At 37.7% G+C, this 23,002-nt stretch overlaps 1 protein-coding gene across 1 annotated transcript in view; it reads right to left on the reverse strand.

Moving 5' to 3' along the window:
- Positions 1-23,002, reverse strand: part of MMP16 (matrix metallopeptidase 16) — a 204,158-nt gene that overhangs the window by 19,449 nt on the left and 161,707 nt on the right. Inside the window, exon 7 of the mRNA XM_068396545.1 lies at positions 1,255-1,393. Within this exon, the coding sequence (XP_068252646.1) occupies positions 1,255-1,393 (139 nt within the window). The remainder of the gene's footprint in view (positions 1-1,254; positions 1,394-23,002) is intronic.

Here is a 23,002-nt window from a genome sequence, read left to right on the forward strand (position 1 = left end):
ACAGAATAATCTTTGCATCCTCCCATGTCTCATGGACCCAAAAATCAAGCAGAAGGATAGAGATTTGGAGGTACCTTGATCATGATTCTTGATCTTATCACCTTCCCAGAGTTTATGACATGAAGTTTATTTTATGGCAAGAGAAGTAAAAGCATATGCTGTATTAAGTCATATAGATAGCAAATGTACTATATGGAATGTAATTTTCCTTACAATTCACACAAAAAATACAATTTCCCTATTAGTAAAACATAAACTTCATTTTCACTGTACTGTGATGCAGTGTTTCTGCATGTTATTAAACATTTTCCATTTAGCATTCCCAAGATGATAATGTTTCCATAGTGAATGAAGTATTATTTCTCTCCCCTTGTTAATGATTCCACTTGTAAACTTGAATTCATTTTTGGTATAACAACTAAAAAAAAATTTTTCTACCGTTTTGTAATGAGTTAACAAGTGAATCACTCACAACACTAAATAGCTGAATAAATTTTCAACTCAGTTTCTTCTTTCTTCTCCCAAATTATTATCTTATAAAACATACTTTACATGATTTTCAATCTTTGGCTGCTAAATGGGTATTTATTTAACATATAGAATAATTTTCTCACTAAATCTAAATTAGATGTATGAACTTAGAACTTTAATTTTGAAGAACCGCTGATGTACAGAGTGAAATTTTGAAAAGAATGATTAGCAACAATTCAATCCCTACAACATATTTTCTGGAGTTTATGCTTCTTTTAATATACATCTTTAAAAAGGTATTTATTTTTTCCCCACCTGAAACTCCTAACATCACAGTTCTCAGATGAAACAAGTATAGTGCAGTACAGTGAGAGATATGTAGTACAGATGCCATTTAAATATACACAAATTTCATTTGTAAAAGGAAGAAGAGCAAAGAGAACCAAAAAAAAAAAAAAAAAAAAAGGAACTGTCTTAATTCTTGCTTCCTAATCCACATTTTTAAAAAAGGATTTCACAATATATCAGGGCATTGCTACATCTCTTATTTATACTTCCAAATTTTTACTGAATATGTAAGAGTAAATGGTCTGATACTCTGAAGGGTAATCATAAATTAAAGCTGTAGTTGCCAAAATGAGAAAATATAACTCATATACTCTTCATTTAGCTACCAATTTGCAACATGATTTACAAATCATTAGTAAAAATAAGCAAGATACGTTCCAAGAAATCATCAAAGCCAAAAGTATACATAGAGTCTTACTTTTCTTTTTTTCTTACCTTTAAAGAAGACAAAATTCCCCTCACTGTTTTCATAAACTGCATCAATGCTGGGAGGCAGTCCCCTCCAGAAGTAGGTAATCTGCATGGGGTATCCATCCATCACCCTGTTGTTTCTGACTCGCCAAAACCACTGATCCTGGAAACCAAATATACGTCTCTTACTATGCTTTGAGGCATGTATAAGTGTTCAGTTGCTGTCTTCCAAACACTGAACAGCCTACCCTAACATTTTTAGAGCATGACCTTTTGGTGTTTGCATAACTATATTTGTGTTCGCATTCATGTCACATCCACACATTACGAATGTGTCAGAACTAGTTGTTCCCTGAGGTGGGAATAAGCTACTCATGCGTACCGTGTGGTTGGTGTAGATAGCCTTCAGCAGAACATACAGTGTGCTGTATGAGATGACGAAACTTTCTCAACTTCATTCTTATAAGTGGCCCAACTTAAAATTTGTGGACTGACTACAACTGCTTTTAGACCAAACCGTACGCACTTGTGTAAGGCTAATAAAAAGGGACTACAGACAGGCTTTGAAGATCAACTAATTCTGCAAGCCATTTTTTTCCAGTGGCTGCTAACAGTGAAAGGTTGATAGATATATACAGCTGCAACATTACTACATCAGCCTGAAAAGAATTACACTTTGATGACAACTTTACTGTAGTGAAGATTTGCAGTCTTTACATGTAATATTAAATAGAACAGTTAATACTACAGCCAGTTATAGGTGCTAAATCCAGTGTCCTTGTAAATCTCTCTTAGCTTGTTGTCATTTTAAATGGCTTCTCTCTGTGGGATATGCTATTGTTTTAAGTGAGAGACATACGGAAGTTGCATTGCTGAGGAATGAGGAATGTTCAAGTTAAGAAATGAGTATGTATGTGACACATTACGTGGGTGTTGATAAAGATGGCATCGTTGTACCTCTTCAGCTCTTACAACAACAGTTCCAGTTCATCCAATATTTAGAGATGAGGGATGGGATAAGCAAGTAGTTAACTTTTTACACACATTTGTACATTTGTACATTTAGCATTAATGTTATATAAACCAAAACAAAATCCCTTAAATGATAAAGAAAGTGCTATTATGTCAGATATCTGTCACAGTTTTACACGGCAGTTCAGCCTTCTTTCTGTATAGGTCAACTTGCCAAGCAAAAGAGTGCTCTGCTTTTACGGGAACTGGCACAGCTGAGAGAAAAGATTAATATTTTGCAGGAGCAGGCTTATGATGAACTGTATTCCAAACCTGAGATTTCTTTAATTGTCTGTCTTTCCATGACTCAACAATATATAAATGTCCTCAAAAAGTATTAGCCATACAAATACAAACCAGCTCAGTATATATACAAAAATACGTCTTAATCATGTGCATAAATTAGTCTAAAATTGAAAGAGTTGTTTTGAGTCCCACATTTCTGAGAACTTTAGTACTAAAAAAAGTTCAACTAGCTTACACAACCTGAAAAATATGATGTTGAAAAGCTGCAATTGACTGGAAATAATGCTACTAAAATCCCTCACGTTTTTTCATGTCTAGCTATTTCATTGCAAGTGTAACACAGTTGTACTATTCTTGTCCGATTAGACTCCTATTTTCAGCTTTCATTGTTTTTTTTATTGTGAGATGTATTGTAACATTTAAGGAAGGTCAGCAAAGCAATTCTTTAGGATTAATTCTAAATTCCAGTAAGAGAACTGGCAAAAGTGGCAGAATACAATTGAGAGATACAAGTATTTAGGAAGGCCTAACTGAAGCATATACTGTGAATGCTGGAACAGATAAAGTCAACCTCTGTTATTTTTTATGATAGCATGGAGATAAGCCAAAAGGGCTTTGGAAAATTAAAATTAGGGGGAATATCCTCAAAGCAGACATTTGGAAGCACCTTTTCATTGCAAGAGTAATAAATGCTTGAAATGGATTTTCAGGACAGATTTTTTAGACACCATCAATCTAGGAATGACTTAGGGAGGAATGATGTAATGCTAAGTCTCAATAGGCCGAACAGTTCTGTGTCCTCCACAAATTTCTATGAAACCCTCAAAAACCAGGCAGTATCTTGGACATCAGTTATTAAAGTTTAAAAAAAGGACAAAGAAGTAGCAAGCAGCAGTGATTTAAAACTGCAGTCTTTGTGATATCTGTTACTATCTTAAGTACAATGGAATATTCCAATCTTGTCTTTCTTCACTGCAAGAGAGAGATAACCCTTGTTATTTGTCTGAATCTGGTTGCAAAAAGCACATCTTAGAAAACAATGTTTAGTTGCAGGAAGGAACCAATCCAGCTCTCAGAAAATGTCCACCAACCCAGAAGGACATTGATCAAGTTGCGGGTACAAAATAAGCAAGGTATTTAAAGCTGAACGAACGCTGACTACGTAGCTGAAATACAAAAGGACATAAGTACACACATAATCGCTTCAATGAACAAAGGTCCTAAATGAAATGTTCAAGCTTTCAGGAGTTACCTAACAGAACACACATACTCTGTAAAGTCCGGACATCAGTGCTATAGACAAAGTTTATAACATTCTAGGCTGACTAACGAATCTTAGCTTTCAGCTAGAACACCAAAGCAGGCCTTGCAAATCACATTAATGTGTTAAAAGAGAAGGACTTCTGTAGTTCTAATGACAGGAATAATCTTCTTTTGATCAGACTTAAACTACACTGATAAATATTCAATCAATTCCATTGACTGTTTTTTTTTTTAATAAACAAAACAAAACCAAACCAAACCAAAAAAAACCCCAAACTTTAAATAGTCATGGCTATATTCAATAGTTCACAGACTTCCAAGTGTTAAGATAGATGTGGCCAGAGTAGCAAGCAGTCGTTTTAGTTTGGGCAGTACTGCACTGCTGATTGGCTAGTACTATCCTATCATGTTGAATTCTGGTATAGTATCAAAGTGTCAGTGGAATGACCGCAGTAGAGAGACTAAACATGCATTTTTGAAAGAAACTGACTTTGTAACGAACACAGATTTCACAGTGCCACAAAACCTGTAAAATCAAGAAGTTAACAAAGATCCTCTTCTTGAGAATGTTATGTTTTAGCCGTAGTGATTTGTGGAATATATTTGCATTAACTCATTTTGATAACATGATCAATAAAATTGAGCTGTATGTCAAATTGTGTATTTCATATTTAATATTAGTGATTTGCAACATAATAGTGAGACTGTTCTTATTTATTTTTTGCTCAAAGTCCTTAGCAAGCTAATAATTTGCCCTGTTATAGCACAATTAAAATCTTCACAATAATACAATTATGGCAAAGCTGGAATGTGTGATTCATGCAGTAGAGCCCCAGGAATTTGTTTTTATATATATATATACACACATATAGATATATCTGGTAACATCAATACTATGTATCCATAACCTTTCAACAAGAAATAATTCAAGGTATCTGACAAGAACTTAATTCAGCAGGGTGTTACTGTGCATACATATCCATCCTTGACTGGCACAGGCCTTTTCACCTGAGAGTGATTATAGAAGATCACCACTCTATCCTATAGTCATTTTAGAGATACTTCCAATAGAAATGGTATCTAAAATGGTATCCTGAAAAATCATGAATCTTCAAGCTCTTTTCTTTTTTTTAAAATCTATTTTGTTACTTCCCAAATTCTACAAAGAAATGAGACGACTACTTCTGTACTACTACTACTAGATTAGTGTTTAGTGAGTTCCATAAGTAGAAATCATTTGACCAGATTTACATCTGCAATGTAAAAATCTGTTTAAAAATGAATCATAGAATCATAGAATGGTTTGAGTTGGAAGGAACCTTAAGATCGTCTAGTTCCAACCCCCCTGCCACAGGCAGGGACACCTTTCCACTAGACTAGGTTGCTCAAAGCCTCATCCGATCTGGCTTTAAACACTGCGAGGGAGGGGGCATCCACAACTTCTCTGGGAAACCTGTTCCAGTGTCTCACCATCCTCACACTAAAGAATTTCTTCCTAATATCTAATCTAAATCTACCCTCTTGCAGTTTAAAACTGTTCCCTTGCATCCTATCACTACATGTCCTTGTAAAAAGTCCCTCTCCAGGTTTCCTGTAGGCCCCTTCAGGTACTGGAAGGCTGCTAGAAGGTCTCCCCGGAGCCTTCTCTTCTCCAGGCTGAACAGCCCCAACTCTCTCAGCCTGTCTTCATAGGAGAGGTGCTCCAGCCCTCTGAGCATCTTCATGGCCCTCCTCTGGACTCGTTCCAACAGCTCCATGTCGTTCTTATGTTGGGGGTCCCAGAGCTGGATGCAGTACTCCAGGTGGGGTCTCATGAGAGCAGAGTAAGGGGGGACAATCACCTCCCTCGACCAGCTGGCCACGCTGCTTTTGATGCAGCCCAGGATACAGTTGGTATCTAATCTCCAGTGGAGTCACTAGCAAATTAACAGATGAGGCTTCAGCCCTGAAGTCGTTAGGCGGTCGAACTGTATGATCGTTTGAGGTTCCTTCCAATGGCTCTATTCTATTCTATTCTATTCTATTCTATTCTATTCTATTCTATTCTATTCTATTCTATTCTATTCATGACAATAAAAGCAAAGGGAACGTGCAATGACATCTCTCTGATAACACTATCCCAGTCACCCATCACTTGTGGTTCAGGGACCTCCTGAATCAAAGGTGATATTTTTGTGATTAATAGCACTTCATGGACTTTTGGTCCTTTGGGACTCCTTCCTAAAAACGCACAAACTTAGAGCAACCACAGCTATCTGCAGAAATATGTATGACAATTTAACAACCCAGTGTGAAAAGCCATAAGCAATCAGCAAGTCACAGCTGCTCACTCATGTTCAGCCTTCATTCACCTTATTTCTTTTTCTTTATCACCAAGAATAGCAGCACTTTGACTGCAACATCAAATCCAAGATCTTTGTCGCTTCATATTAAAACCACCTTGTAGACTAAATCCTTCTGCTTGTTTTCAGGAAACCTTTCTATACTGTAACACATCTGGCCAATATTAAGGATAAAGGAACTGTGGCTTGAAATAAGATCCTCCTGTGTCATTGCTTTTAATGTCTAAATATTCCATTCTGAAGCATAATTGTGAACATAACATACCACGCTCTCTCTTCTGCTGATGGAGTCCAGTAGACTCTTTATTTTCCTGCTTTATTTTCCATAGATTTACATGCCGTTGCAATAATCATGAACAATGGGGTATTGCTCATCAGTAACGACACTACAGGTTGCCACAGAACTAAAATTTTGGAAATGTATAATTTTAGCATTTTAATGCTCTTATTTAAACAGACAGAAGCAGGCACATGATTTGCCAATAGATGGATTTTTAGAGATAGCCAGACTGACAAGAATCAGCAAATATCTGGAAATGTCTGAAAGCAGTACTGGATGTTTGGATCATTTATAAGGTTGGACAAGGTAGGTGTTGGCAGAGGTTGATAGAATAATTTGTTTATGTAAATTTAATTTTCCTGGCTGACTCTGCTATGAACATACTGGACTCAATGGTTTTAGACTGCCAGAGTTCAAACTCTGGAACTCAAGTGAAGAAACTCTAGCATGTGGCTGCAAAACATGCCAAGGATATTTCTGAAGTATCAGATGGGATAGGCTCTGCTTATAGAAAGAATGGATCATTTCAGCACATATAACTACATGTACTTAATTTATTTTAAACAATGTTATATTTACAAGCAATTTTATAATCTGCATTTTATAAACAGGCACAATTAGTGAAAATGTGTTTTCAACGCAGTTCAGCTGTTATTGAAATTGAAAAGAGGCATAGTCCAAGAGAAAGTGTATTCACTCTAAGAAAGCTCTTTCACACTTGAAGTAAATAGCTTGAAGCAGTTTCTCTGACAAAACACGTCTCAGTGTATTTGGTTATACTGAATAAAGAAAATTTTGTCTCTTTTGAGAAATACTGTGTACAGAAAAAGTGTCTTTCCCACTATATGGGTTAACTATACTTTTTTTATTTCCCCAAAAAAACATTAACTCATGCAGACAGGTTGAACACATTACCTGTCACATGCACTCCAATTCCAAGCCTGACAAACATATACATTGAATGCACAGATTTTAGTGCTTTCCTTGATGGCTAGCAAATGCTGTTTTGTAAGCATCTGTAGTTAACCAGTATCGTTTTACACTGTCAGTAAATGCTACAGGTATTTTTTCCTGTGTGTATGTAACTCAGTGATTAGGAAGAAATTCTTTACTGTGAGGGTGGTGAGACACTGAAACAGGTTGCCCAGAGAAGCTGTGGATGCCCCCTCCCTGGCAGTGTTTAAGGCCAGGTTGGATGAGGCTTTGAGCAACCTGGTCTAGAGGAAAGGTGTCTCTGCCTGTGGCAGGGGGGTTGGAACTAGATGATCTTTAAGGTCTCTTCCAACCCAAACCATTCTATGATTCTGTGATGAAGGGACTAAAATTTAGAACATTGTGTATGATAATATTAAATATCTTCCCCTTAAAAGCACTTCTTTTTGGAGAATCTTGAATGGAAGAATGTATTAGAGTCAAAAAATCTTTTTCATAATGCATAATTTTCATACCTTACTGCTAGATACAGTCTCCTAATCTTACAATAAACTGATTTTAGCTTTTTAGTGATGATTGTGTTTAATTGTTCATCATGTTTGATTCTATGAACTCTTTCAGATGTACCTTTCCCTTTATTTATTTCTATTTGATGCTAGTAAGCATTGCTGCCATCTCATATGTTTTTTTCAAAAGAACATTTAAATCTGTACTCCTATGAATAATTACTTTCAATTTTGGTATTTATTCTCACCTTAAACATCTTTCAGGTTCCTTAAGGGACACAACTGATGGGTAGGAGAATTAAAAGCAATCTCCAGATATTTCAGTTCATCCATAACACACAAACTAGCAGAGTTTTTAGTGAAAAATTAATGTGGCTTTCTCCTCTCAGCACCTCATTTTCTCCTGTGTCTCTGGACCAACAACCATTGCCAACAGTAAAACATTAATTTGTTGCAAAATCTCTGGAGCTCTGCCCTTTATTTTATACCTAATGAATTCTTATCTGCAATTCTGTAACAACATGTGACACTGACTCAGAGGCCCAAACCATACCCATTAAAAACAGAAAGACTGCTGAATGTGATAGACATTCTAAAAAGTCTACAAAGAGCTAGAAAGAAGAAAAAATTGGAAACCTTTCAAGTGATAACTTTTGGAACTACTTGCAGATGAAGATTAAGCTGACTTTAGCAGAAATTAGGTTTTGTGCTGGTTTTACAAGGAATCTTAAAACTCACTGTAGGCACACAAGGCAGGAAAAGAGTTAAAGCAGACAGTGGGATAGGTGAAAAACAAGGACAAATCAAACCTGTAAATTATAATATTTTGACTATGATTATAAAAACGTGTGTGAAGCCCTCAGTAATTTGTGAAATATCCTTGCATTGTACAGCAAATATCTCTGTGTGAATTTCTCTCAGTCAATACTGAGACTCTACTTGATGCTAAAGTATATACATATATAGTGCTGTTACGGATATTCCACCACGAAAAGATGGAATGAGATGCAAAACTTAAAAATTTGGTATCTACAGCTCCTAGACAGAGAAGTTTTACTATGGCTAGATTCCACGGGATCACTGTGTGGCCTATTTAATTTCAAAAAAAAAAAAAAAAAGGCAAATAAACATAATACTTCTGCCCTAAATCAATGTTAATCAAATGCTGAACTCCAGTTAATACCGTAGCTTAATATTATTGCCAAAACACATCAAGGTTTCACACTGGGTCATGCCTTCTCCCATAAGCTACCTCTGACCATGTGCAAAAGCAAGCCTTTGTCAATGAAAGATTAAACATACCCAGCAGCTATACAAAGCAGGAGCAGCAGACTGAAACACTCAGACAGATGAGTATCCTTCTAATTTTTTCCCATCTGAGTATTGCAAAAACGGCCAGTGGTAAATAATATACTAAGCTGGTTAGTGAATTTAAATTATTCTTTTACAGAGAAACCTACCAGAGGACAGAACCTGCAGAGCCTATTTTTCAATACTATGATCCAGGAGAGAATTAAGTTCCCCCACTACAACACCCTTATGGGACTATTAAGAAAGTTCCTGAATTTGGGAAATGCAAGGTATATTTATTGTACCTAAGTCAAAATAAATTGGGAATATCCTTTTAAAAATCTTGATCTAATCTCAAAAGTCACTTTTTCACATCTGCTTCATCAGTTCATATGAATTTCACCAGGGGATCTCAATGACAGTAATACTGGGCCTGCAGCATGTGGGATTAAAGGCTTTTGTTTCTACTCATTTGGAGAATTCCATTATTTCTTTAACAACATCCATTTTCAACATTCCAAATTTGGGATTTATAGCACTTAACTCAAAGGACACCACTGCATAGAGCAGGAAAAAAAGAACAAAATACTTTTGAGCAACTTTCTGTGAAATAATTTTCATGGACGAGAAAGAAGGAGTTACAGTCCAGGGGAATTAAATGTAGAAAAAAATATTAGCACAGTTCAGCTATGAGAACGATTGCTGAAATTATTTTTCTTTTCTGCTTTGCATTTTTTTTCAACATAGAATTTGCAGGAAAACTTATAGATTAACCCTACTTCAGTTCCTGCTCAATTCCACAGCAGAAAACAGTTGGCTCTAGTGAGACTGGAATCAGACATTAAATGGATGCTACCAATCTAGCTCATTTTAGGAAACAATTAACTAAGTGGGCTATTCTATACACACAGAGAATACTTTAGCTCAGCTTGTTGTTACACTGATTCACATTAAGAACAAACAAAACTCCTTAAAAAGTACAAAGGATTGTTATCTGTTCATTAACAGATGTATGTATAATACATTGAAGATGACTTCTTTGGACTTCTAGAAACAATTCATCTTTCCTAATGTGTTTGAGACAACAGCATGATTGTAAATGGGGTAAAAATGTGTTCTGAGAACCACTGTGAAAAGTCAGAGCGTTTAACAGCACTTGGGAAAACCTCTGCATCTTCTATGTTGAGATCCTGAACATCCTGATCATCTCCCCGCTGGAGATGAGACCAACTGACTGGATTCAAAACAAAAGGAGGCAAAACCATCACCAAATGCTATTGCTGGTGCTGCTGCTTACATTCCCAAACAAGGAATGTACTTCCTTGATGCAATTTATTAACCACGGTTAATTACCATTTATTATTGGCATCTAAACAGACACTGAAGCACTCCTCCAGACAAATTAAAGCCATTGTTTGTTATGATCTTATTCTCTTTCTTAACAAGATGTTAATGCTAACCAACATCATGAGCAAAAGAACTAACTGCTGTGACTCAGAGTAGGAGCACGTAAAAAACTGGTAAAGTTACCTATTTGTTGTTTACGGGGAGTACTACACTGAGCCTGCTTTACAGTGTCTCTGAAGACAGAGCTAAGCCACTGACATGAAACGTTCAGTGCTGTAAATACATTTTCAAGCAGAAAAATTATCTGGTGATTTTACCTAGGAAATCTTTGCTAAGGAGTAGCATACATTTTTTTCTAGTATCTGTTCTTATCTGTTTTTCTATGTAACTGACAAAGTAAAGTAATGTCAAGTAATCTATTCAAGGTCAAAAATGTCTGTTTATGTTAAAATGTAACTTCCTGGCTTCATATTCTAAGTCCTAACTATTGACCTGAATAGCCTCTTTTGCTCATTTGAGATATGTGCAAAACTGTTTTTCACTGCTCATGCTGAAATCTCTTGCTATGCTTTAAAAAAGAAAAAGCTACAGTAATCCAGAAATTAGGTTTCAAAGATTAGGGAAAAGATAAAAAATAACATCTTTTATTCCAAAGGATTCAAAGGGCTATGGCACTCCATATACACTCTGACTCTCTTCACAAGAGAAACGTCTTTTTTTCCTCTTCATTTATAAATGGCTGTACAGGTCTTCTTCATGGACACTATACACAAGAAAACTGTAATGTGCGCTCTGGCTCATATGAAGTCTGATTCTGGTTTGTGCACCACCAGGATGACAGGATGTAAAAAGAGGAACTATGACTGAAGCCGGAGCAAACATACTTCCTTTACATTCAACATCAAATTCGGAAGTATGGTCGATTAGCCAAAACATTGCTAAACCCTCTGAAACCTCACCTGACTTTTTGTGGTAATTTCAATAAAGTACTACCAGCTGCACCCCAGTTTTCCTACTTCTAGTGCTGCACAGTGGCAGACCCAAGATGCAGATTTTCCCCTTCTTTAGGGAGGGGCAACACAGGGCACAGCTGAGCCCCTCAGCCAAGCTGCTGCTGCCTCTGCGGTAACGTATTTAAGAAACAGCAAAACCATTGCTCCCCGCTCAGAGTTTTTTTATATTCAAAACACTTTCATGTTCAGTAGCAGATCTGAGGAATTTCTGATTTTATTTCCAATACACAAAGAGTAATATTGAATGCCTGACAAGAAGCTATGCAAGAATTCTGCAGTTCTTCAACAAGCTTTGAAAAACAGCCATTCATATTTAGACTAGATTCTGCAAATCACTCTTTCATGCCATATTTCTCATTTGAAAGACAACATTCTTTCTTCAACTATTTCAAACAAGTGTTATTTTGTCTAAAATCATCAACATAAAAGCAATATAAAGCTAATAATATTTTTAGAATATAACTGTGAAGTTTATTTTGGGTATCATATGTTGAAATTTTTCTAAATATCTTGCATAGTACAAGGCAAATACGAAAAAGTACACATTAGTGTGAACTTACATTACCTCTTCCTAAACAAAATATAACAAAATATTCAGTCAAGTACATCATGCAGTTTGGTCATTTGCTGTGCAGAAATTATTTTGGACATCTACTTGGTTGACTATTAGTATATCCAAATACTCTGTGTGCCTCCTTGAATATGGAATGTATAAGACATACACACACACACACACAAAGAAAAACAGCTCTTAAAATACATCTTAGGCTTAAAAAAATGCCCAAAGAGGCCATTCATTTTTTATTTATTTATTTTTATTTTTTTTAAGAAACAGGCTTGGTGTAATTCATAGAGAACTGCCAGAGAAATTACCTCTTTAAATGAATGTAGTGAATGTAGCCTACCTTGCAGAGGCATCCACAACCATTACTATAGTTCTCTTTTGGAAGACGTCTTGATTTAAATCCTGGCCTTTGCCTGTCTCTGTTTAGCTGACTGCAGTAACTAACTGCAGTAGCTACCTAACTTACTTTCATCTGCACTGGATAGGGTATATGATTGCCGTTTCCCTTTCCAGTGCACATGAAAACAGTTTTTAAAAAAATATCTTCTCTACTTTTCAAACTAGCAAATTTAAATTACTGCATATGAACAAATTCATTCTAAAATAAACATGTCTTAAGAATGCTATTAGTATTTGGTGATATATGGAAGTAATTAATGTAAGAACACTTTGATCTACATTTTGTTAATATTTAATTTTGAAATATTGTATCCTCATTTTGTTACAGATCTGTTCTCATTAGTAAATGATTCTTTCATTATGTCCTTTAATTCTTTTAGTCTTATTCAAATATGTATTTTATAATTTCTTCATTATCAAATTGTATGTGAGATTTTTATAAAATTCTTGATGCATATCCATCTGTCCTCTCTATTTATCCTGTGTAGGTAGCAGCAATGGCATTTATCCATTTCTTTTCTTCATATACATTAACCTTTCAAAACTACTCTGAAGCAATCAAAACCTGTAAGTATCTATAGAATGCTTTCAGTTCAAGGAAAAACCATTATGAAGAATACTTTTAAAACATGCTACAGAGTATTTGTTTACCACCAGCAGCTGGGTGACACTAGATCTTATATCATAAAGGAAATTCAGCAATCTCAGAGACCCCTAACAATACCATGGGTTGATCTGGGCCTTATGTGGAAGATTACCATGTACTAGATCACTACCATATACTTCCAAGAGTTCTTGATTCTTCTTGGAAAATCTTCCACATCACAACTTGTCCACTGTACCTATTTGAATTACAAGTCTGACAGCTACAGACCTTACACCATGGTGAAGCTGGAGAAGATATTACGCAGTGCTATTGCTTTTCTGATGTGTCCCAGAACATATTGATGGTAACAACTCAGGTATAAGAGTCATGTCATCAATGCTTTATCTTTGCCAACTGATCATTCAATTGAAAAAAAAAATAAAAATAACTGTCTCCCTTTGGGTGGGTTTCTGAGCTTAGGGGTGAGGATTAAAGGGAGGGCAGGGACAGGAGACATTATAGTAGGTGTCTGCTACAGGCCACCATACCAGGAAGACCGAGTGGATGAGGCTCTCTACAGACAGATAGATGTAGCTTCACATTCAGAGGCCCTGGTCCTCATAGGGGACTTCAAGCTCTACGATATCTATTGGAAGGACAACACAGCTGGGCATAAGCAATCCAGGAGGTTCCTGGAGTGCGTGGATGACCACTTCCTTCTCCAAGTGATAGAGGAGCCAACGAGGAGAAATGCCATGCTGGACCTTGTTCTCACCAACAAGGAGGGGCTGGTGGGGGATGTGAAGCTCAAGGGCAGCCTTGGCTGCAGCGACAATGTCATGGTGGAGTTCAAGATACATAGGGCAGCAAGGAGGGAATGCAGCAAGCTCACTACCCTGGACTTCAGGGGAGCAGACTTTGGCCTCTTCAGGGACCTGCTTGGGAGAGTCCTTTGGGATAAAGTCTTGGAGGGAAGAGGGCCCAAGAAAGCTGGTTAGTATTCAAGGACCACACCCTCCAGGCTCAGGAGCAATGCATCCCGACAAAGAGGAAGGCAGGCAAAAACACCAGGAGGCCTGCATGGATGAACAAGGAGCTCCTGGATAAACTCAGGCACAAGAAGGAAGCCTACAGAGGGTGGAAGCAAGGGCAGGTAGCCTGGGAAGAATACAGGGAAATTGTCTGAGCAGTCAGGGACCAGGTTGGGAAAGTTAATGCCCTGATAGAATTAAATCTGGCCAGGGATGTCAAAGGGAACAAGAAATGCTTCTATAGGTATGTCAGTGACAAAAGGAAGACTTAGGAAAATGTGGTCCCTCTCCAGAAGGAAATGGGAGACCTGGTTACCTGGGCTGTGGAGAAGGCTGAGGTACTCAACGACTTTTTGCCTCAGTCTTCACCGGCAAGTGCTCTAACCTCACCACCCGAGTCGCAGGTGACCGTAGGAGAACATCAGGTCCGAGACCATCTAAAGAACCTGAAGGTGCACAAGTGCATGGGACCTGATGAGGTGCATCTGCGGGTCCTGAGGGAACTGGTGGATGAAGTTGCTAAGCCACTATCCATCATTTTTGAGAAGTCGTGGCAGTCTGGTGAAGTTCCCACTGACTGGAAAAGGGGAAACATAACCCGCGTCTTCAAGAAGGGAAAAAAGGAAGACCCGGGGAACTACAGGCCAGTCAGTCACCCCTCTGTGCCTGGCAAGATCATGGAGCAGATCCTCCTGGAAACTATACTGATGCACACGGAAATCAAGGAGGTGATGGGTGACAGCCAACACGGCTTCACTAAGGGCAAATCATGCCTGACAAATTTGGTGGCCTTCTACGATGGGGTAACAGTGCTGGTGGATAAGGGAAGAGCAACTGATGTCACCTACCTGGACTTGTGCAAAGCATTTGACACTGTCCCGCATGACATTCTTGTCTTTAAATTGGAGAGACAGGGTCTTGACGGATGGACCACTCGGTGGATAAGGAATCGGCTGGATGGTCGCACTCAAAGAGTTACGGTCAATGGCTCGATGTCCAAGTGGAGATAGTGACGAGTGGCGTTCCTCAGGGGCTGGTATCGAGACTGGTCCTGTTTAACATCTTTGTCGACGACATGGACAGTGGGATGGAGTGCACCCTCAGCAAGTTTGCCGATGACACAGAATCACAGAATCACAGAATCAATCAGGTTGGAAGAGACCTCTGTGATCATCGATTCCAGCCATTGCCCTGATACCACCATGTCAACTAGACCATGGCACTAAGTGCCATGTCCAGTCTTTTCTTAAACACATCCAGAGATGGTGACTCCACCATGTGGTGCAGTCAACACACTGGAGGGAAGGGATGCCATCCAGAGGGACCTTGACAGGCTTGAGAAGTGGGCCCATGAGAACTGCATGAAGTTCAGTAAGGCCAAGTGCAAGGTCCTGCACATGGGTCGGGGCAATCCCAAGCATAAATACAGGCTGGGCAGAGAATGGATTGAGAGCAAACCTGAGGAGAAGGACTTGGGGGTGATGGTTGACGAGAAGCTCAACATGAGCAAGTAATGTGCGCTTGCAACCCAGAAGACCAACCATATCCTGGGCTGCCTCAAAAGAAGCATAGCCAGCAGGTCGAGGGAGGTGATTCTGGCCCTTTGCTCTCAAGAGACCCCACCTGGAGTATTGCGTCCATCTCTGGGGCTCCCAACATAAGAAGGACATGGAGCTGTCGGAACGAGTACAGAGGAGGGCCATGAAGATGATGAGAGGGCTGGAGCACCTCTCCTATGAAGACAGGCAGAGATTTGGGGTTGTTCAGCCTGGAGAAGAGAAGGCTCCAGGCAGACCTTCTAGCAGCCTTCCAGCACCTGAAGGGGGCCTGCAAGGAAGCTGGAGAGGGACTTTTTACAAGGACATGTAGTGATAGGATTCAAGGAAACAGTTTTAAACTGCAAGAGGGTAGATTTAGATTAGATATTAGGAAGAAATTCTTTAGTGTGAGGATGGTGAGACACTGGAACAGGTTTCCCAGAGAAGTTGTGGCTGCTCCCTCCCTGGAAGTGTTTAAGGCCAGATTGGATGGGGCTTTGAGCAACCTGGTTTAGTGGAAAGGTGTCCCTGCCTGTGGCAGAGGGGTTGGAACTAGATGATCTTTAAGGTCCCTTCCAACCAAAACCATTCTATGATTCTATGATTCTGTTTCTAACTGAATTCAGCATTTCAATTCAGTCTGATTTTGTCCAAATAACAATGACTGAGACTCCATAAAATGTTCCCATTTCCACAAGATAATGATCCAATATGAAGAAACAAGCAATCATAAAAGAGGCACAATAAAAACCTCTAAAGGCATCAAATCTAGGCTTTCAGCCAGGAATATCGGGAGTGCTCCCATTCCCTCTAGTGCTCTGTAGGTAACAGCACACACACATGAAGAACCGCACAAAATCCTTCATCCACAGGATGAACACTAGTCCTTTACAGAACAGTTGATTGTTTATTTCTCCAGTAGTGACTGAGCCTACAAAATTATCTGTAAAATTTCTTGAACCCAGTTCTGTTGCCTGTACGCATGGGGAGTTCACATAAAAGTCAATGAGTTCCATAAGTTCATGGAGCAATGGTGCATTCTGCACTACAGAAAGATAAGAAAATTGGGTATTTTTAATTATAAAAAAAATACTAGTTTTCTTGATTGAAAATGAAAAACTTTCTTCTGGCATTGAGAAAAAAGTGTTCTGCTGAGGTATATTTTATATTTAAACTGCAAATATTCTAACAATGATGACTCAAATGGAAAAAGTATGACATGTTTTCATTAATACATGTGCCTGTCTTTGTAATATAATTCAAACAAGTGACTCGATAGATCCATCTTTGAAACCAGGCAGGTACATAGTACGGGCTAAAAAATGAAAAGAGCTGAAAAGATTTAATAAGTAGTTGCATAACAATATGAGGTGAAGATGTCTGCTTTACAGTAGCTATCCCTGTTTCTTTACAAATAATAGTGTAAAACCGAGTCAGAATGAAGTCTGGCTTTCTGAGAGGCCTTCATTTATACAGGCTGTTTCAACACATGATCATGGTTCTTGGAAATACCATGGGATATATGATTAATATAATGTTCAAATGAGTTAAATCTCTTTTTCCATTTACCAACACCTACTTCTTGGTACTTCTCTTACACTAACACATTCCCCTCTTAATGCGCTCTGTGGGAAGCTAAATAACCAACACTTTTCTATGACAGTTTGCTAGCTTAAATCTGACAAACATGCGAGCCTCTATTCTATTTGAAAGCTCACTAATACTGATTCTACAACTCTTCTCATTCCCCAAGTCATTGCTGACATTATATGTCATACTCTCCAGTTTTCTTCCACATTTTACAGCCTCTTTTACTGTTTTATTTAAAAAAAATTATCAAGAAATTTGGACTACCTTTTTCCCTTTAATAAAATTGTCAAGAGGATATGAAAACACATGCAATTCCCTAGAAATAGACAAGATATCAGCATAAAAGTATTTTTAAGATTCTCTTCCCAGCTGCACAGTAGTCCCTAGCACTATGCTATATTGTCTTACCAACAATAGCACAGACCTTAGAACAGAAGTCTCCTTCCTGAAGAAGACCAAGTATACCACCTAGGATCCTATAGAAAAATTAAGGATTTTTTTTTCCACAGTTATTTGTAATTTATTTCTACTACCCATCGTGGGCCATGAGGAGAGAATAAGGAATATTTATTTTTGTGTGCCTACATTTTTTTTCTGTAACTTACCCCCCCACCCCTCCCTAGAACTACCCTCTATTTCTCATCAGTCTGAAATTGTTGATTCCACATTTGTAGAATAGACATACAAATATGTGAAAATGGTCCAGGACAGACTTATATTTGTCCAAGCAAAACAGATCAACCATTCTAATGAAATTAGAATAATTCTGTTTTCTCTACTTGTCTGCCCTTATCACTTTATCACTTGTAGTATGATGCCTCACTACCTGCCTGAGGGGCGAGCAGACTATTTTAACAACTACTACAAATATGTTTGAGTCATCAGGCTCTCTGTAATGACTTGGCACTCCCTGAAAACCAAAAAGGCCAGAAGAGAGCAAACTCAAGTCCCTTTCTTTATTTTACCCCCAAAACACAAGGATTAAATCAGCATGGAACAAAGGCTATGGGCCTAGATAACCAGACCTAAAATAATCATGTCCCTCCTTTGAAGCTTCATAATCACTGAAGCCAAATTTCATGGTTTTGCAATACAGATGCAATTCGATGTGATCCTAAGTGCAGATGCAGTATGCGCTCATCCTACCACTCACCCTGTCTCCTTGCCTTCCCCACATTGCACATTGCATGGATACTCTGAGGAGACCAAAAGAAGGTGCAGTGCCCTGATGAGTCATGTCAGAACCACAGGTGGGAGCAAGAAACAGTGACTAATTTAAGTATTTCCTCCTGGTTACAGTAATTTAGGAGAGTCCATGCATAAACAAGAGACTGAAGCTGCTCTAACCAGGCTGAGGCTCTCAAAAGCATATTACATATTCTGTGTAGGGGAAATAGAAGAGGACCTACACTACTCATTTCACAGCCATACCACCTCTGTCCATATATACATAACTATAATGAGTAGATGTGAAAAGATGTATATCAGCCTTCAAAACTTCAGGCATTGGTATACCTATATGTAAGATTTCTGAAATCACAAAGTAGAAAAAATGTAGTTATTCAGGTCAGAGTTGTGGTTTCTTTGCAAAAGGAATCAGACACTTGCAAACAACGTAAGAATGCATTTAATTTTACACGTGCCAACGTTTCTAAATGCAAATAAGCATATATTTGTGTTAAGCTTCCTTTTTATTCTTGTATTATCCTCAGTGACCATGGAAGTCAACTAATGCAATACTCCAAAGGCCAAAACACCCCAACCTTTTGCCCCAAAATCTAGCTATTGTAATTGTGCAATTGAGGAGTCAGGTATTCCGAGACAGATTGAAAATAATGAACTAGCTAACTAAACACTTAGGTAACAGACTAACAAGAAGCTGCTTGTAAATTATCAAACGGTTTAGGAAAGTCCATACAAGTCACTTGTAAAGGGCAAGATGTGTACACCAGAGCATAACCAAATTCAGAGTTTAAAAATATACAACATGGGTTGAATATATGTTGCTGATAACTAAATCTTTCTCATTGTTTGGAGTATGAATTAAGCAATAAACTCTGATAAGCTGATAACATATGAAAATAGGGGAAGACATGATGTCAGAAACTGTAAATAAGTATATGGGGGTTATTTTGGATTCAAGCCACTGCAAGCTAAGATGCTAATACATGCTGTTTAATCACAGTTTAATGCTTGTGATCTATGAAATTGTGTTGACAATAAAAATAAAAAAAATCTGGGTACCAAATCTACCTTTAAGTAGCATGGGGCAAGGCTAAGTAAATTTCTTCCTCCATGGTAGTGTCAGGATTATAAAAAGACTGTAGAAGTTCCCGCTGTAGTCAGTGGGTGAAGAGCAATATTCTTGGAGTGACTAAGCTTTGATGTTGACAGCAATGGCCAAAGAGAAAACCAGGCCATTAAGAGTGGCATGTCCAGCAAAGAGCAGCCAACAGTGATATCTGTCATGACAACGCAAATATGAAAATGTTAGATATTCAACTGTCTTTGCTCACTGTCTCTGTCACTCAGATATAGGGATTAGATCATGAAGAAAGTGAAGGAATTTCTAACAGTGAATATGCAATATTGTAAATTACATCTGATTACAGATAAGCTGGGAGTGTACAATTTGAAGCAGTAAATGACTGTGGGTGTTATAAAGGGCTGGCCAGACATCAATCCAAAACATTAGCAAAGGCTCCATCATGATAAGATTGAGGAGAAATGCTAGTGAACTGTTAGGGAGAATGGGAAAGGGTAGAACTCTGTCATTATCAAGTATAACCTTTGACCTAATACAGTCTGTTCCCCTCAGTGAAGATATTCTCACCAGACAGATATGTCAAATAATTAATTAAAATGATCCCTGTCTCATTTTGACTTACAGACCGAACAAGTAGTATAATCAAATTTGATTTTGTATAGGAAAACAGTTTTTGATTTCTTATGCTTGGAATTACAAGGTAATCTGCTGTTTCTTGTGTTATTTTACCTAATATGCATTACTCAGATAGTCTCCCTGTCATGTCAAAGGTACTTAACTCTGAGTGAAATCTTGAATCTGTTACAATGGAATTTTTCCCCATTACTTTCAACTGGGGCAATTTTTCACTCGGTAGGCAAGGAAGGCAACACTTAAAAAAATATTCAAGCTATAGCTTATAAAAAAGAAAATATAGGATTTAAATAAATATCTATTATAAGTTTTTGATATTTCTCAATAGATTTTCTATAGTGTGAATAGTGTTTCACTGATTTGTTGAAAAAATAAACATGGATGTTGTTTTAAGTTACTTAAGACCTCATCAGTTTAGTAGTGCAGTGTTTTGCATAGGAAACAACTAATTCAGAGGAACAAATGAGATTAGTTTCTTTTCATGTAAACGTCTGCTATCTGCATTGTGGACCCTCAACCCCTTGAAAGATAAAAAAAAAGGAAAAAATAAACTAAAAATACATAAATACTTCTGGAATAGAAAGCTTTAGCTGTAAATCAAGATTAAGCAAATATTTCCAAGACCGATCAACACCACTGCCTGAAAAAGCTTACAAGCCATTCCAATTGTTTCCCAAAATGTTTACCTAAATTAGTTGAAGGGCCACAATTTTGTACAACAAGAAATTTTAATTAAGCCTTGTGCTTGAAGTGTTTCTGCAATTACTCCCTTTGATTCCGTTAGGATGTAGCCCCAATTAAAATGTATTGTTCATATTACAAGATAACACTTGCTGGTGGTGCAAAATTGAAGATATGCCTTAATGTAATTTTAGATTATTCCTTGCTGTGAGTTTTTGCAATTACTTTTTGTCAATAATGTTTTTTTCCCATTCTCTTGCCAATTAAATATTTTTAATCAGTTCACTGCAACACTGAGTCTCTGAAAACAGGTAAGTTCTACAAAATTAAATACCTTTTGTTCCCTAGTATTCAGTTAAAGCTTTTTGTTAGTCATTTTTGTTGTAATAAAATAATAAGTGAAAAATTAATAGCGTCACAGAATTCTCTGACTGTAGGAAGCAAATATTGCAACTGTGAGAGGAAAAAAAAAATCGGGATTTATTTTTCAACTTTAATTCACATCGTTAGTCCTTTCTCAAGAGATTATGCCCACTGAGGCTTATATGCATATATTTTTCCCATTGAGATTCTCTGTCTATGCTTGTGTTATTCATAAGAAGTAAATCTGCCAGATGAAAGACTTTCACGTGCATTTGTTTATCTGTCTTTTTAAAGTCTTTCACTTATCTAAGTTCTATGCAGAACTATAATTGTTCTGTATTTCTTGCATTTGATAGTATGTAAAACTCGTTCTGACCAAAAGCACAATTAAGCTAATGGTCAGTTAGATTTCAGAACAACTTCTTGACATATGGGGAGAAAAAAGGAACAGTTATATTCAATGACTAAGAAAAATAGCAATTCTAAATAGAAAAGTAACACCATATAAGCATGCTATCATTTGTTGGAGGATCCTGTGGATTATTTTTTGGGGATCAAGAAAAAGTTGTAATTCTATTTTTTATTTAGTATTGTTACAAGTACTTTCCTAAGAATATATAAAAATCTGGCCCACTCTATCCTTTTGCATAAAGAGAGTAACAGAGATCTTCATATTCCACCAATTCCACTCTATTAAAAAAAAAAAAAAAAAACAACCCAAAAAACACTTCTAAAGAATGACTAATTCTTGGAAGTTTGGCCTATGATTTACAAATACTTAGTCTCACATTTGTCAGTATTTACTAGATTAAAACTAAAACAGAAATAAGAATTTGCTAAGATTCATGTTTAACTGTCCAAACCTTTACGAACATTGTCCCAAATCCTACCACTACATTTGTACATGGGTTCATGCAAGTACTTGGGTATTTCTGTTAAACTCAGTCTGTCTACCCCATTGTGAAAACTCCTGAAGAGTCTGAAGTACCTCTTTTTAATGTGTGAGCACTCTCTGGGGTAGGGAGTGCACCTTGTGGGTATTAACAGCTCATCATGAGATGGTGAAAGTCTCACAGAGACAGGACCGGGTCAGTCTTTGAATAAAGTGTTTTAGCCCAGAGCCTGACCCTAGAAAGGAGGGTGATTTCCCATGAAAGCTGAGACAGGGGAAGGAGACAGCAGAGGATCTGTCTCGCACAGCTGCAAGGAGTGGACGTTCCCTTCCCTGCAGTCCCCTTGTTAGTGCTTTGTGAGCAGCAGCCACACACCCCAATCTCCTCTGCCTGGCCTCTCCTTCTGAGCTGAATACAGAAGTCATGAAACAGTCTCCTGACCAACTCTCACTAGCTATTGTCTGTGAGGGCCATATCCCAAAAGAGATGATGGGTCAAATGTTACTGGGAAACGAATGCGTGAAACGGTCAAATTTCAGTGGATTCACAGAATCACAGAACAGCTGAGGTTGGAAAGGACTGCTGGAGGCTTTGGGGGAGTATGAAGAAATACTCAATCCCTCCTTTGGAGGAAAGTGGGGAAAACAGGTAACACACAAATATTTTGCTAGGCTATACGTTTAGTGCTCATATTTCAAATGCTACACAAAATCACAGAAGAGTTGAGGCTGGAAGGCATCTCTGGAGATCCAACCGCCTCCTTTGCTCAAAGCAGTCAACTACAGCCTGTTGACCCAGTCTATGTCCAGTCAGCTTTTGAGTATCTCCAAAGACACAGACTCCACAACCTCTCTGGACAACCTGTTTCAGTGTTTAATCTGTAAGGTTTTAAAATGAAAAAGTTTTTTCTTATGTTTAAATTCAATATAAACAAGGCATTCTGCCTTGTTTTTCTCACAGGGAAAAGAAAATTCAGAAGGATATTAGCCTGTAAGG

The sequence above is a fragment of the Nyctibius grandis genome, chromosome 3 (genome assembly GCF_013368605.1).
Source record: "Nyctibius grandis isolate bNycGra1 chromosome 3, bNycGra1.pri, whole genome shotgun sequence".
Classification (NCBI taxonomy): domain Eukaryota; kingdom Metazoa; phylum Chordata; class Aves; order Nyctibiiformes; family Nyctibiidae; genus Nyctibius; species Nyctibius grandis.